Source organism: Podarcis cretensis (genome assembly GCF_951804945.1).
Source record: "Podarcis cretensis genome assembly, chromosome: 7".
In the NCBI taxonomy this organism is placed as follows: domain Eukaryota; kingdom Metazoa; phylum Chordata; class Lepidosauria; order Squamata; family Lacertidae; genus Podarcis; species Podarcis cretensis.
Window position 1 is genome coordinate 57,228,989 of NC_137176.1, and position 17,457 is coordinate 57,246,445.

The 17,457-nt window shown below is 39.8% G+C and overlaps 1 protein-coding gene across 4 annotated transcripts in view; it reads right to left on the reverse strand.

The window, feature by feature from the left end:
- Positions 1 to 17,457, reverse strand: part of ASPH (aspartate beta-hydroxylase) — a 91,882-nt gene that overhangs the window by 9,575 nt on the left and 64,850 nt on the right. For 3 of the 4 annotated variants that reach the window (XM_079984603.1, XM_079984600.1, XM_079984602.1), the window contains 6 exons: positions 16,813 to 16,899; positions 15,617 to 15,767; positions 13,964 to 14,100; positions 9,594 to 9,692; positions 8,273 to 8,362; positions 6,742 to 6,879 (listed from right to left, as the gene is read on the reverse strand). In XM_079984603.1, coding sequence (XP_079840729.1) covers positions 6,742 to 6,879; positions 8,273 to 8,362; positions 9,594 to 9,692; positions 13,964 to 14,100; positions 15,617 to 15,767; positions 16,813 to 16,899 — 702 coding nt within the window. Of the gene's footprint in view, positions 1 to 6,029; positions 6,066 to 6,741; positions 6,880 to 8,272; positions 8,363 to 9,593; positions 9,693 to 13,963; positions 14,101 to 15,616; positions 15,768 to 16,812; positions 16,900 to 17,457 lie in introns of those variants that run through there. The other variant, XM_079984604.1, reaches the window with a different exon arrangement.

Here is a 17,457-nt window from a genome sequence, read left to right on the forward strand (position 1 = left end):
TTCTGATTTGCTGCTAAAGCATCAAGCAGGAGTAACTCCTACAGCAATATGACTTCAACAAATGTTGATATCCCAAGGCCTTCCCACCTCTATCTTGCCCACATACTGTTTAATGGCATTACAGGAATTCCCTAAAGAAAGGGTAATGGCATTGTTTTTAGTCCACAAACTTAACTCAAGCAACCAATAGAACTTGCCATCATCACATTTTCCCAAACAAAGCTTTCCACAGATTCTCTATGTACTTATTGATGTTAAGCAGAGTTAATCCTCTTAATTTACAACTTAATTTCATCAGCAAAACAGAATCTTTATCTTCTGTTGCCTAAATGATTTAATTTGTGCATCAGTCTGCCAGGCAATTCTTTTGCTATTTAACATCACAGAGGCACTTGCAAAGACAGATTATGTGCCATGCAATTAATTGGGCACTGCTTTCATTTCCAAAGAGCAATGCAAATATATTGTGGTTAATGACTGATACCAGCACCTGGCAATGCTCAATGTAACAAGGTGTTGGAGAAAAGGGAACTGAATCATGGTCTCTCTTATGCAGAATGGTCAACTCTGGTGGTCAACAGATATGAATTTCAGTTCTCCATGGATACTAGTTCTTCAGTCACTTGAGATTCATTCCCTGAAAAGCTTGGGGAAAGCTCAGGTATCCTCATTTGTGTGAAATATGTGCACCATTATTGAGCCTCCCTCAAGTGTAGAAAGAAATCTGCATGGTAACTAAATCACACAGGTCAAAGACATTCCAGATTGCTTTGCAAACTGACAATATAGGACATTGTTTAATCAATCATTTCCAGTTAGTTGGTTATTATCTAAGAATGGCACTGCTGTGATCCTTCCTAAATGTCAAAGCAGCATTATTAGGAAAATGTACAAAGTTACCTGCCTTATTTCTTTCTTTTTGCTGCCAACAATATTTCTGATGACACTAGAATAAACTGACGGTGCTTTTAATGATCTGTACGTAATCTAAACAATATACTGAGGACTGACAAAGGTACCACTTGATTTGCTTGAATCAATAATAATGTACTATAGGATGTCAGAACAGAAGCTGACAGGATCAGGTAAGGGAATATCAATTCACCAACACAGGGAACAGCTTTACGCAAGCTTTCCTTATCTGAAACACAGATAAGAACGGTGATTTTCTTATGGCCTGTGCAGTGCTGCAATTCAATAAGGATGAATCCTGGACTGCCTTGCCAAGAGAGTTGTGCCAGGTTCCCTCGGGTGTAACTGTTTTGGGTGGCCTTTGACTGAACACTTCCTCCTTTGGGGTATGTTTGGTATGATGATGTTTTAATTCTGATGGCTGCCTTGTAATTGTTATTGTGGTCCTAGTTTCTCATGCTAATATTTCATTATTAGGTGTGATTGTTTTATATTACTGTTTTTTTGAATTGTTGGCACTTTGAACTTCTAAGGAATTTAAGTAAAATAAATGAAATAGCTAGCCATCTTCAAGTATTTAGCCTGAACACCTGAAAACAAAATGCACATACTTCACTTGCAAAAGCTCTCAGGAACCATCTCCAGACAGCACTCACAGAGAAATTTGGGGAGCTGCTGCCAGTCTGTGCAGACAAAGGGTGGCTGAACTTTTTCAGCCTGAGCGCCTCACTGATGGTCAGCTACCTTTCTGAGAGTTGCATGATAGTGGTGGGTGTGGCGTAGGTATGTGTGTATACAAATATATTACAAATACACACACAAACAAACAAAATCAGCATTTCCAGCTCTCCCCACTCCAATGCTGCCGTGAGGGGTGGCTGAAAACTTTGCTATTTACATATTATTTTGGGCAAAGTAAAAGGCAGCATTTCTCTTCACATCAGCACATCAGTGGGGCTTGGTCAGAAGTGGAGCAGGCATGCACAGCACACTGGGGATGGGACATGTATCCCTTGAATGTGGGGCAAAGTGGGTTCAAGTTGATTATTCTCAGGACACACTCCCCAGTACTGTCAGATATACCTGAACTGAAGCACAGGTGTAATGGTTTAGTCTTGGCTAAACAGTAACCATAGTCAAAAGCCAAACTAGACAGCATGGTATGCCCATGCTTCTCCCTTGCATTTTGGGTGTTTTTTTGTTTTTGTTTTACTAAATAGCTTGGGAGGAGTGATCTGGCTTAGGACCATGAAAGGAATAATCCTGGTCCCTCTGCAACTACTATTTAATAAACAGAAATCAAGCATGTAAGGGCCAATCATGTGCAAACCATGGCATCTAGTCTGTGCCTAAGCCCCAATTAAGCAATATTAACTTCCATGATGTTAAACGGAGGCACAAAAAGCAGGTGATGTGAGCAAAACTGTGTTTCCAAACACAGACCCACCCTATTTAGATGGAAAGCTAGCATGGAGAATGTGATTCAGAAGACCAAACAGGCACATGATCATGGAGTGATGAATCCACCACTGCTACTCTCAAAGTCCATCCTTCGAATCACTTTGCTCCAAAGTGGGCTTTGATACTGGAAGTTGGGCCAGCTGGGAAGAAAGCAATTGGAAGTGAGTGTGGGAGCTTCAAGGAAGGGTCAGCACTGTTATGCCTCTTCAATGCTTTGAATCTTACACTCCATAGCCAGATTTACATACAAATAGGACAGACACACATTTAAATACATTTTTAACATTAGTCTATAAACCGGGCTCAACACTGAATAGACTGGATATGAGTAAGATGAGTACTTTGCACCGTGCACAAGCTTGAATGCTGCCAAGTCGGTTTGGTTTGAGTGCCTTTTCTGCAAACAAGTTCACAAATTTGGATTGCATGGGCTGCAGAGAGAAAACGTGTCCGGATTTCTCGGTTTTAATAAGTAAGAAGGAATAGAAGCACAAATGGGTCAAAACTAGAAACAGAATTGTTAGAACCCAATACTAAGAACTTATCAAGAATGTATAACTTGCTGTTGAAATGGAATACACAGGATGAAACGGTGAAATCAGCTATGATTAAATGGGCACAAGACATCGGCCATGATATTATGTTTGCTGACTGGGAACAGTTATGGACTACCGGTATTAAATTTACAGCATGTAATGCTTTAAAAGAAAACATTATGAAGATGATCTATCGGTGGTACATGACCCCAGCCAAGCTTGCAAAAAATTATCATCTGCCTAATAATAAGTGTTGGAAATGTAATGAGACTGAAGGCACTTTTTACCACCTTTGGTGGACCTGCCCAAAGATTAAAGCTTTCTGGGAAATGATCTATAATGAAATTAAGAAGGTCCTTAAGTGGACTTTTCCTAAGAAACCAGAGGCTTTTCTCTTGGGCATGGTTGGCCAATTGGTGTTAAAGAAGGATAGGATTTTTTTTATGTATGCCACCACAGCAGCAAGAATTCTACTGGCGAAGTATTGGAAGATGCAAGAACTACCCACTCTGGAAGAATGGCAAACAAAGGTGATGGACTTTATGGGACTGGCTGAGATGACGGGCAGAATCCGTGACCAGGGGAAGGAGACAGTGGAAGAGGACTGGAAGAAATTTAAAACATACCTTAAAAACTATTGCAAAATTGAGGAATGCTAAGATGTCATGGGGTAAGAAGCAGAGAATTGCAGCTGTAACTAAAAAACTAAAGGAAATTTAATGAAAGGGAATCAGGATAATTGACTAAAGGGTTGCTAAAGAATTATTAAACAAGGATGCAGGGATGGGGAGGTATGGGGAAGTCAAAAGAAAGAAGGGTATGAAAATATAATTTGGAAGTTATATTGGTTTAAATGTTTTGTATGTTTTTGTTTGTGTTTTGAATTTTTTATTTTTTGTTTTGTTATGTGTTTGAAAAACGAATAAAAATTATCTTAAAAAAAAAAAGGAATAGAAGCACAAATGACTGAAACAGCTGTCTTTATTAAGCTTGTTACTACTCTCCTGAGAACGTTATGGCACTTTTCGCTTGCAGCAAAAACACAGCTCATTACTAGAATTACCTTTTTTCAAATATTGAAATAATTTTATACAGCATTAACATGGAAGCATGAGGACTACAAATGTTCTTCTCATATGTCTTTGCAACTTATATTTCTAATTCCTTAGGCAAACTTCCAACTGTGCAAGCTACTTCAGGCATCTAAAACATAACACCAATTAGAGCAAAATATATACGTGCATCAGCAGAAGCATAGGCTGTTATGCATACAAAACAGCACAGATAAACATCAGTTGACAGTATTACCCAAGGAACAGCCCCTCTAGTACTATATCACTGCATTGCTTCATCATGATGCTTCATGCATCTCACTCAGGTTTCTGTTTTTTATAGTTAGCAAATATTAGCTAGACTGATTACACGGCTGTGATTCCACATGGAGAAAAGCTTTTTGCTCTTTTTACTAAAAATAGAACAACATGAAATAAGTGACATTGGAAAGAATATCAGGATACCTGAAGATAATGTCCAATTCCCTCATTTAAAATTAAATCTCAGGTGGGAGATGTAAGGCATTATTTGGTACTTTCTCCAGAAAGATTTTTTTTTGGGGGGTGCATATACAAATTAATAGAAAATTACAAACATGAAGACTTGGGGAGACTGAATTTGGACAATGAGACCCCATCTGGCTCAAACTAAGTTACCAAAATCAGCAACAAAAGAGGAAAGTGCCCCCACACGTAGTTGGTCTGTCTCTGTGAAAATTATATACTGATTTTTTTTAAAAAAAATCTTCCAAGTACTGCAATGCTTTGCATCTTTGTCTATGAAGTTTTCTATGTAATGGATCCAAGGGTTCAAAAGTATGCCTACAAAAAGTTAACATACCCACAATGGGAGCAAAAGGGAGCAGGTGAGAGTGGAAAATGGCTCTTTAAAGTTTCCTTGATCCAAGACAATGTTTTTGTTACCTCTGTGGGGATTTCTGCTTCTAGAAGTTTTGGGCTTTTGTGAATATATTTGTTAGCAAATAAAAAAACTGTGAAGATTCAAAACATCAAGTATTTTAAGGTAGCTCAGATCTTTTCCAGACAGTGCAAGAATTTCATTCTCTCTGTGTGTACCTATAAATATATGTGGGTACAAGTGAACTAAAATGGATCACTTCCAAAGAAATAGCATTATGTCTGCTTCTCTGAAACATTGTTATTTTCAGGTCTGTCTGCTACTTCTTGAATAAGGCAGGTGCCTTAGTCTTATAAATATTTCTTGGGAAAGAAAAGGTTGATAATGAGTATCTTGGAATATGCATGCTTATGAACCTACAGCTTGGAAGCAGGCACCCATGGGTTCTGTTTCATGATCTGTGTCTGAATGAGAACATGTGGGTGTCTTTCCCCTTTTCTGACTGGCATCCTGTAACTAGTCATGATTACATTGTGCCACTAGGTGCGACTAGATGTAGCACCTTATGGCCAAACACAAGCATTAGCTCTCTTGGGGGGAACAAAAATAAATAAATCAAGGTTCATTTAGTCTCCAAAACAGCCAGACTATTCCATCATGGGATGCAGATTTAAGAAGCCCACCTGAGCTTTGAGTGTGCAAACTTACCCTATGGACCATTGATTTCAACAGGGCTTTCCTACAAGAAAGCATGGTGATGGTCAAAATGAATGAGGATATTCATGCTAGAGAACATTCCTTGTTAGGGAACATTATCCATGCTAACATTAAAGCATGTTCAGAAAAACCAGATGTTTTAGCCTTTTACAGGGACAACAAAATTTAATAATGTGTGTGATCCTGTTAAAAGGGGGAGGGAGTATAAGTCTTCTTCTTCTTAGCATGGAACATTAAGAAAAAAAGCAAACAAGTAAAATAGATGGCAGCCTCTAAAGTTCCTCTATAATCTGTTCTAGAAATGGAAATCTCACTGACGTTTTGAAAAAAGAACAATAATTGATGATTTAATAACAGAGTCTAAATTGTATTTTAACAATAGCAGAGAATAGTGATTATAAATAATTTAGCTGTCTATCTCAAGGGCTACAAACAGTGATAAGTTTCTTCTCTGTTGTCTGAGTTTTGTATTTATTCAGTTGGCCTGATGTTGTCTAACTTCTGCAATTAAATGTCCCAGTGAAGCCTCTAAGAGTTATGAGAGCACAAGGGAAAACAAACCGGCGTGTTATCCACTAATTACAACATTCAGCAATTTAAGGCTTGCCTCCCAGTAATTAGTGTAAATTACAGACTTAATATGGCCATAAAAACCCAAGTGGTCCAGCATGTACATTTTTTTGTGTTCGCTCACTTCCACAACTCATTCCCTTAGCAGAAGAAGGAATGTTGCACAATGGACTATGGCTCCCACTGAAATCAAGCTAGTCACATGACTTACTTAGGTCCTGCTGAATCCAGTTGGTCTACTCTAAGTATGACTCAAGTCTGGAACCAAGCTTAGATGTCAGTCACAAGGAGCAAAACAGCATATTGCTCTATCTGCTGAAGTCTGATCTTATGCATGCTTACTGAGAAGTAAGCTCCACTGTGTTTAATGAGATTTAATTCCAGGTATGTATTCAGAGAACTGCAGCTGTGGAATCTACTTCAGACAAAAATCTATATAGGAGAATTAATGAAATGTAGATTTTTATCCTGATTATTATTATTTTGTATTTTTATCTCCTATATTTTCCTTCTTGCATTTTTCTATGTATGCATTGTGCTTGCAAATAATTTCAGTTTTCTTTTTGGCATCATGCAATATGCAGAAATTTCTGCTGATAACAATCTATAAAGTAAAAGAAGGCATACTGCTCACCTTGACCAGGTCTGTATAACCTGTTTCCTTTGCTGTCCACCATGGCTGAGCCTTTAAACCCTTGACATTGTAGAGAGAGCGCTGCCAGACAGATGCAAAGTGACCCCGCTGGTGCCCAAGTTCATACCACTTGTATGCCTAGAAGATTTTAATTTGTTAACAGCTCATTTACATTAGTTACACTTCAGCGGAAAAGGATAAATCAATAACAAATATCATATGCTAGCAAATTCCTCTGTGCATGCTAATGATGCTATCAGCCTGCTTAGTGATTGTTCCCCTATAGCATCATCACAAATAACCAGCTGAGATGCAGTGATTTGGGAAAAGAGAACAGAGGTGGATACAAACAATTTAAGATCTTTTCCACAAAAACCTGCAGCACCAAAGAATTCAGGGGCACTCAAGCATACCCACCATCCACGTGGAATATGGATGTGCCTATAGAAATTCCTACTAGGATGCTGCTCCAGTTCTGCCCATCTTGTAATAAAACACAAAAAACAAAGACAGCTTCTCTACCAGCATACAGTGTTACCTCCTGTAAAAATAAAAAAAATCTATCTGCCTTCCATGGATAATATCTGCAGGGAAGCTACCAGTATTGGCAGTTAAGTGGTGAGGCCATTTTGCAAAACCACACCCACAGTGGCCCACGAGAGTTGTGGGATGCCAGGGTCTGGCCTTGCAGCTGAATCTGATTCCTCATCCCTACTTCAGTAAATAACCAGAAGTGCAGAAATTAATCAAAAAGTATATGCTGAAAGTTTTCTTTAAAATTTTGTCCCTAATGTCAATCCACAATCCTATAACTATTAAGCCGCTCAACTACATCACAAGGAAAGGAACTCAATATACTGGACTCTAAAGACACAGAGGTACAGAGAAATAGGTTTTAAGCTGTCTTTGCAGCAATGCTGCTAGAATTTTTTTTTTTAAAAAAGGCAATTAACTAAGCTTCTTCTCTGTAGCCATTTCTATGCACTTCCTTCCAGAAGAAATGAGGTGGGGGAATCCTACTTAAACATCAGTAACTAGGAAGCAGTTTGGTGTGATCCAGCTAAGTGTATTCATAAATAAACGTAGCTTATATTGGATTTCACCCACTGCAATGCCATCTCAGACACCACTGCACTGGGAATTTCCCACTTCTTTATGCAGGGTGCCTCCGACCATTCAGCCTTTTGTTATGGTCCACGTAAAAAGCTTTAGGAATTTTGGCTGTGTGAATTAATGCAAAAACTGAATTGGATTTATACCCAGCTCTTGCTCCCTAGGTAGAGTCAGCTTCTTCTAATTGGTTTGACTAAGACCACAGCCCTATTTATTTCCAAGTCTTCCCTTGAACCCTTCTGTCTGCTTAACAACCTGCAATTTCATCATAGCCTCTGATGACATTTGGAGTTTGGCTCTTTGCTGTGCTTCCTGCTTCAGGTTCCTGACCAATCTCACACTCTGGACACATTAGGGCCAAAGTCAACTCAGATCTTATTTGCCAGATGAAACTCATTGAACCTCCATTAAACTCTACCTCTTTGTTTCCAACTCTCTGCATGGCATCACCCAAATGGAAATAAAAGCGCCCATCGTCAGTGCCTGGGTCTCCTGATTCTAGACCTTCCTAGAGGGATCAGAAAAGAATGCCAGTTATTCATTTTTGTGTTTTAAAAAAGCTTTTCAGTTCCACAGCTAACAAAATGTAGCAGTGTGGATAGCTGCTATTCAGGATTTGAGCCAGCTATGCCCTTTACTAGGAAACTCTATTCCATTTCCCCAGCTTTCAATTTTTCCATCATTCCATGTCCATCAAGTTGTTTTGAGTCTCCCCCACCATAAATATTTCTTGTACTTCTGAAAACTTTAAGGATCCCCCAAGGCTGCTTATACATTAAATTGTACTGTCATTTGGGCTGCCTAAAGACCCACATGCAGACAGTAAGTCAATTACTACTATATAGTATACTTGTATTTATATAATTCTTTCTCAAAGATATATCTTAAAATTCCTATAATGTATTATAGTGTACACGCTTTCTGTTCCTTCAAAGGATGCATAATCAATTATCTATCACTCTCTTTCCCCCATGTCTTCTCTGCTATTGTGTGTCAACTCTACTATTTCTAATCGAGGTGGAGAGTGGCCATGATGTGTTTCCCCCACAAATGTTCACATGATTATATGGACTTGTGAAAATGTCTCTACATGGGAACTTGCTTCAGAAGAACCATCTCAAACATGGTTGTGTGAACTGGCTCTTAGAGGGCAGGGAGTAAGTTGCAGTGCTAAATAACTGACCTGAAGCCCCATCCTGGAAAAGAGATCTTTCATCCAGGGGATGGATCAACATAGTAGTGATAGCAGTAGTAGTAGTAATAACAATAACCATCATCATCCTATACCACCATTCATCCAAGGATCACAGGGCAGTTTACAAAATAAAAAAAAAAACAAAAATGTATACCATTTTTGAAACAAAAAACCCCAAGACCTCCCGCAGTTAAAAAGTCCATTGATTGTTTAATTAGCCAAAGGTATGGTCGAAGAGGACTGTTTTTGCCTTGTGCCTAACGATAAGTAGCAAAGGCACCTGGTGCCCTGGGGAAAGCATTTTGCAAGTGGAGAGTCACTGCAAAAAAGGCCCATTCTCGTGTTGCCACCTTCTGAACCTCTCGTGGAGGAGGCACATGAAAAAGGGTCTCAGATGGTGATCACAGGACCTGGGTCAGTTCATACGGGGAAAGGAGGTTTTCACGACCCTCTAATATTAAATAGTACAATTTTGATCCTTCACATATAATTTCTTCCATTTATTGTGCTTTCCAAAAGAAGGAGAACCTAATGTAAATATTACTTTTAAATAGGGAATGCTTTCTGCAATCTTGTTCTCTGCCTTCAGGATGAAGCCATAATGCACTTTAGCAAAGCCGTCATTAGGAGCCAGGCTCAAAACCTGTGAAAAAGCAAAACAAAAAATAATTAGGGCTTTACCTCTGCAGTGATTTTGAATTGTTTACAGAGACATAGCTATATATTAGTTCTTGGCTCAAAATAAGGATTTATTTCCATTAGTAGTCCACAAGCAGACCACTGGCTAAGGGTTTTGACTATGCATTATTGAACATGTATGTCTAATTGGAATTGTCCCTGCCTTTTCTCTTGCCTGCAAGGTCATGCAGCAGACTTCTTGGATTAATTCAGCACAATCATATAGGCTGGAATTACATATTTTGTGTCACATGGAGATGCTTCAAAATTGCATTAAAAAAATAAATTTTATTAGAGTTTGGAAAAAGGTACACAAATATTATTTATTATATTTTTTATCAACATTAAAATGTTAATCTAAATAAAACCAAAAACTAAAAAGAAAAAGAAAAGAGAAAGAGAAAAGGAGATAGAGAAGGGATAAATTAGGAGACAGGAGAAGAGAAAGATGAAATAATGAAGGAAAGAAAGAAATAAGAAAATAAGGAACATACCCTGTGATGTGTTTTTATCAAGTCATGAGACTTCATGTCTCACTCCATATTATTGGCTCCCATTGCTAAAGGCAGGGAAACTCACAACTTGGTGATATCATGATATAGACTGAATCAGTCTTCCCCAATTTGGTGCCCCCCCTTGATATTTTGGACTAGAACTCCCATCAGTCCCAGACAACATGGTCAATAGCCAAGGCAGATGGGAGTTGTAGTTAAAAAAAAAATGTGGCGGGCACCTGCTGGGTTAAGTGAGTCTAAATGTTATGGAGCAGAGGGGGAAAACTCAAACAGGAGGGGAGCCATTTTTGGCAATACTTCCCTGCTGCATGTAAGGTGCCGTTCCATCCTCAGCCATGGACAAGAAGCTGTGCTAATATTCATGGTATGGCCTTCATTTTTAAACAACATACCAAACATCAGCTTTGACAATTGCACAATGGATTTTTATGAAAAGAATGTTTAATTAGTACAGTGGTACCTCAGGTTACATATGCTTCAGGTTACAGACTCCGTTAACCCAGAAATAGTACCTCGGGTTAAGAACTTTGCTTCAAGATGAGAACAGAAATCGTCCGGCGGCGCAGCAGCAGCAGCAGGAGGCCCCATTAGCTAAAGTGGTGCTTCAGGTTAAGAACAGTTTCAGGTTAAGAAAGGACCTCCAGAACGAATTAAGTACTTAACCTGAGGTACCACTGTACACAGAACTGTGGGAGCAGAGAAGGAAGGGAATTCTTCCTGCTACTGTCTCTCCTTCAGCCATTTAACTATAATTAATGCAGAGTTCAGGACTGACCTCAAAACACTCGTCTATCTGTGGCACAAATTGGGAGACAGAGCATTTGCCTTCAAATTTCTTGAACTAGAGAAATCCCTTGAAGAAAGTTAAACCAAGATCTATTGCGCTTTGAAAACAAAAGCAGCTTTGATTTTTACAAAGCCTATTTTAATGTATTGTGTCTCAGTGCCAGACTACTAGATTCAAAGGGGAAATAGCTAATCGGAGAAAAATGAAATGCTATCCCTTTCTTGACACTGCCTTCAAGCTGTGATACAATGGAAGATCTTAAAAAAATTGTTTGCCAAGAATGGACAAGTTTCCCATCGGGTTGAATTCCAGCTATAGGAATAAAATTCTTTGATTCAAAGTTCACTATTTAGGTTCATTGCTGAAGGTGTGTGTGGCAGGGGAAATAGGAAAAAAGATTCAACATGACCAAACTGCTGAAAACAGAATTTAGGTCAACCATGAACACAGAGATTTCCTAGAAGTTATTCCTACTGCTGACCCACAACTTCTCATTCTAGTGCTACCCTTTTGCCAACAGAAGGGAGGTGAAGAGAGGGTGCAGGGATTTTCTGATTCTCGTTGGGCATCAGCAGACGGTGCTTCATGGGTCTTCAACCACATTGCAATGCCTCTAGTCAGATTTCAAGACTCTATACATAACAGCAGTGGAGGACCTGAGGTCCTCCAGAAGTTGTTTGGTGCCAAGACCCATCAGTCCCAATCAGCATGGCAAAGAAAATGACAGGAGTTGTAGTGAACAACATCCAAAGCACCACACATTCCTCATCCCTATTTTATAGGGTACAGAACTAGCTACTTTATACTTTATATTTAAACTTGAAATGAGTTATGATACTCCGCCTAGGATACCTAACTTTGTTTCTTCATCAGTCCATTTCACATGTATTCTTTAACTTTTAAAATGTAACATCTTTGAGCATTTTGTAAATGAGATATGCTTTTAAATTGATGTACAACTGCAGCAGGCTGGAATTATGTAAGTGACTGCTTCAGGAAGCAATGCCCTCACTTTCAATGAGGTTCAGTTGCCTTCAGTGGCATTATCATACAGTCAGATTTGAATGTCTACCAATAATAATAATAATAATAATAATAATAATAATAATAATAATAATTTATTATTTATACCTTGCCCATCTGGCTGAGTTTCCCCAGCCACTCTGGGCGGCTCCCAATCGAGTGTTAAAAACAATACAGCATTAAATATTAAAAACTTCCCTAAATAGGGCTGCCTTCAGATGTCTTTTAAAGATAAGATAGCTGCTTATTTCCTTCACATCTGAAGGGAGGGTGTTCCACAGGGTGGGTGCTGCTACCGAGAAGGCCCTCTGCCTGGCTCCCTGTAACCTCACTTCTCGCAATGAGGGAACTGCCAGAAGGCCCTCAGCGCTGGATCTCAGTGTCCGGACAGAACGATGGGGGTGGAAATGCTCCTTCAGGTATACAAGACTGAGGCCGTTTAGGGCTTTAAAGGTCAGCACCAACACTCTGAATTGTGCTCGGAAACATACTGGGAGCCAATGCAGATCTCTCAGGACCGGTGTTATGTGTCCCGGCGGCCACTCCCAGTCACCAGTCTAGCTGCCGCATTCTGGATTAATTGCAGTTTCCGGGTCACCTTCAAAGGTAGCCCCACGTAGAGCACATTGCAGAAGTCCAAGCAGGACCTAGAGTCATGGTACAATCCTGTTCACATGCTTTTTAGTAGGCCAAGTTTTCCCATGTGAAGGAATGAAGAGTTAGAAGAGGAAAAGGCAAGTATCTTGTACAGTGGTGCCCCGCAAGACGAACGCCTCGCATGACGGAAAACCTGCTAGACGAAAGGGTTTTCCGTTTTGGAGGCGCTTCGCAAAACTAATTTCCCTATGGGCTTGCTTTGCAAGACGAAAATGTCTTGCGAGTTCCTGCGGGTTTTTCCCCCCTCCCCCCCTTTCCCTAAGCCCTAAGCTGCTTATCAGCTGATCCGCTGATAAGCCGCTTATCAGCTGATCCGCTAAAAGCCGCTAAACTGCTAATCTGCTAAGCTGTCAATGGGCTTGCTTCACAAGATGAAAAAACTGCTATACGAAGAGCCTCACGGAATGGATTAATTTCGTCTTGCGAGGCACCACTGTAGTTTGAACAAGAAGCTACACAACAGGGAAACCACACATAGCCTATGCACACTTTAGCGCTACCGTAAGAGGAAACATTTGCAGTGTTTGGACTGGTCAAAATGAGGGCACCGTGGCCTAAAAGGCAGGGGTGGCTACCCTTTTTCAGCTGAAGGGCTACCCTGATAGTCAACTAATCCAAGGACTGCATGCCTGTGGTAGGTGTTGCCAACACATATTTATCACACATGCACCACATACAAAACACACACACTCTGCATACACACTCATCCTCATCACAGGGCTTTGAAATTCCATCACTAGGCCGGGCAGGGAAGTTTAAACCACTCTCCTCAGCTCATCCCTGTCATGGGTTGATTTGTCCATCACAGTATTGGGCTGCATGAAGAGGTTTAACCCTTTCCTCTCAGCCCAGGACTGTGATGTACAGATTTTGCCACTGCAGCCCTGGGTAATGAAGAGAAGTTCAGGCCCAACTGGCACAGTGGAAAAGAAAGCCCCCATCTGCATAATTTGCAAAGTCATACTCCCTCTTGCCGGGAATCGTTACTATGAGGAAACAGCACAGAATGCTCCTTCCTGGTTCCTGTCTAGTAAGACCACCCAGCAATGGAGCCTTTGCAGAGGGAGATGTCTCTGATTTTGCTGTGGGATGGTGGGGCTGCGGCAATCACATTTCAGCCCACTGGTTCACCACCTATGCTATAAAGAGGCAGATGCATACTTTTATTGTTTTCAAAATTGTAATGTTCTTAAGCCTTGATCAACCTGTGGTACTTAAAAAAAAAAAGTTTACATATTCTTAATAGAAGCTCACCTCCTCATAAACCCTCTTGGCATTGCTGTTGTCGCCAATCAAAAGGTAACCCACTCCTAGATTGTTCTTGAATGAAGTATCATTGGGAAACAGGCTAACAAGTTTTTGCAGTGTAACCAAGGAGCCTCTCATGCGACCTAATTGAATTGGACAAAAAACAACAACAACAGCTTGGTTACAAGTAGGAGTAGTCTGGGATATAGCAGAGGAGGTAGCCAATCCAGTGCTGTCCAGATGTGGTTGGACTCCCATCATCTCTGCCTATTGGCCATCCTGACTGAGGTTGATGGGAGTCTAGCAACATCTGGAGAGCATCATGTTGCTCATGCCTGCAATACAGTACGTTCGGCTGTTAAATGGGCTCAAGTGATTCAATATATAAAAAGTGTACATTACTAAAGACCGATAACACAAAATGTAAATATGCACGTAAAAATATATGAGTATTTTTCTCACTGATCTCTATTACTACTAATTTTAACAGTTATGCCTTAGGAAAGCAAGCTGGTGGGTTGTATCAGTCAGTCTTATGGAGACCTCTTGTGGACAACTGTGGCATTCCTCATATCACAGCTTTCATTGGACAGTGGTAATAAGGGGGTTCACAGCGTGGATAGATATGCCAGCAATTAATCTCCAGTTCTTTAAAGTGCACGTTTAAAGCTGCTTCTATTTTTCAACTACATTAATTAAGGGTATAAATAAACTGCAATTAATTCAAGTGGGGGGAAATGTTCAGACTTCCTGGCTCACAGGAAGACAGTTGCTCACAATATTTGCTTAACATTTGTCCTTTCCATGAATCTGGGAGACACCTGTTTCTATCTACTTCTGTTCATTTCAAGTCATGCCTGTGATTTAATGCCACTGGAAAGAGACCAACAGTTTAAAACACAAATGCAGTGATGTACACAGGGTTTTGGGTGTTTTGTACAAGCATATCTGTGGTCTGTGCAATATGATTTGACTCTGTGAAGCTGTATACAGTGGTACCTCGAGTTACATACGCTTCAGGTTACTAACCCAGAAATAGTGCTTCAGGTTAAGAACTTTGCTTCAGGATGAGAACAGAAATCGTGCTCCGGCAGCGCGGCGGCAGCAGGAGGCCCCATTAGCTAAAGTGGTGCTTCAGGTTAAGAACAGTTTCAGGTTAAGAACGGACATCCGGAACGAATTAAGTACTTCACCCGAGGTACCACTGTACAGGCAACACAGCTGTATACTGTTGAATATGCATTATCAAATACTGGCAAACCCCCCCCCACTCCTATCAGGATATTAAAACCAAGTATCAATGTCAAATCCAGATAGAAATCATTTGGAAGAATATTCAAGCAACTGAACAGTATCTGTAGAAAAAATGATGTTAAAATTCACAAGGAGGATTTTTTTGAGACCAAATAGGTTTCAGTTGCAGTAAACAAAACTTGTCTCCTTCAAAATCTTCTTGGCATTATATGATATACATCTCTAGTGTGTACTTACCCTTTAAGCTACATTGCACAAACAGTTCTTTTGTTGTTTATCGTTCATGTAACTTTACAAACATATGCTGTATGTATCATCCATTTAATAAAACAACAAAGTCTTTAAAAATCCCCTGGGCATTTTTGAATATTTGACCTGCAGTAAGTACAGATTTAAGATCCTTACCAAGAAATTGTTGTCGATCTGCCCTTCTTTTCAATGTGAGTTTTACCAGATCATCAGGGACATTTGGTAGACTAGCAACTTCACCATAGGTACTGATGGATCGCTGTAGTATTTCATTGCTTCTCGCTTTCTCTGCGAAGTCATCCTCACTCTGTGTGTGACCATAAATCATTCATCAGTGCCCAAGTCACCACTTAACTTTTTGTTTGTTAAAAACATGTTTTTACTCAATTGGTAGTTGTTTGAGATCGGTAAATGTCATTGGGGAAAGGAGATGAACTGCTTTCATTTTAAAGAAGAAGACGAATTCCTGATTGTACAAATGGACAGTGTAACACCTTCAAGCATTTTGGTGGCTACTTACACCAAAGCGTACAGCAAGGAAAATGGAAAAAAAGTATTTTAATAGCTGGCAAACAGCCTCTACATAGCCAACCACAACACTGACTTGAAAAAATAAACAGGTATTTTGTTTCCGTGTTCATCTTTTGAAATGCCTGCAGCTGTGTTTTGTTTTATTCTGGAATTCGTTCACCAAATCACGAGTATTTGTTCAAAGGTAGTTATAAATCTGTTTTCACTTCAGAATGACTTTACTGGATGGAAAGTTGTCATAGCAAGTTGTTTTAACAAAGGGTTAATATGGTGAATTCTGCTGGCTTTGGGTTATTTATTTATTTTAAGATGGCTGTCAATTGAAGAACTGACATAGTTAAGACCTCCATATTTCCATCGTGTAATGTCAAGCAAGCTGATTATAGTGTTGCGCAAGTTATTTCAAGGCTACAAAATATGGGCTATAAGCACAAATCACTGGGAATGCCATTGCTTAATTGTATGTAACACAAGAAGCTGAGAGACAGCCAAAGGAGAAAAGACAGGAGCTACCAAGCCTCTTCTATTCATGAAAGGAAGTGTCACCTGCTCCCTTCTTTCAGAAGAAATTGGCAGTTACAGGAGCATGGAAGAAACAACAACCAGTGCTAGGATTAAGGAACATTCAGTAAACCACCTGCAAGTTTCACAGATCTGGGGGAAATGTCCTGGCCTCAATGAATAAGAGCTGCCTTTTGCAAGATCATTCACATTTCCCATTGTGTTCATCCTGGAGATGACTGGATTTATAGTCTAGGACAAATAGAGACATACACAACTAGACCATTTGTCTTTCCATACGTTGCTGGCTCATTTTTTACCTGCGCTTTTCCATATCTTGCCCGTGGGCTTTGGGGATACTTGTTGACTAATGCTTCAAATGCCTTCAAAGCTTCCTCAGCTTTTCCCTAAAGAAAACCATTGTTATCTGAAGTAATTTGCAAAATATCAGGTGTAGGGAAAATATTAACATTCATTATTATTTACATTTCCGATAAAAGTGCTGAGAAGTCACCAGCTAACAAAGCGCCTAAAAATAATTCAGTCATTTATAAAACATTTTTCGTGGGAAAAGGAAGTAGGCACACAACACTTACAGTGACAGCTAGGGAAGTTATCTGTTATAGTGTGGTAATGTATAATACACCTTTTAAATAAGCACAGGTTGGGATTGTTGTTGTTTAAATAAAAATAAAATATTAATATTATGAAATGATTGTGGAAGGGAATGGTGGGGGAATCTAAAATATCAGCACTAGAGTGGGTTGATGACCACAGGCAGTGGATTTTGAGTGTCATGGAAGAGCAACAAGTTATTATATTTTTGTACCCAGGGAGAAGTGCTTGTGGGATTTTATGTCTTAGATGCTAAAATAAACCAGCTAGGTTTGGGCTGAGGGTGGGGGGGGAGGAGAGAGGAGACAGAAGAGAGGGAGAGGGAGAGGGAGAGGGAGAGGGAGAGGGAG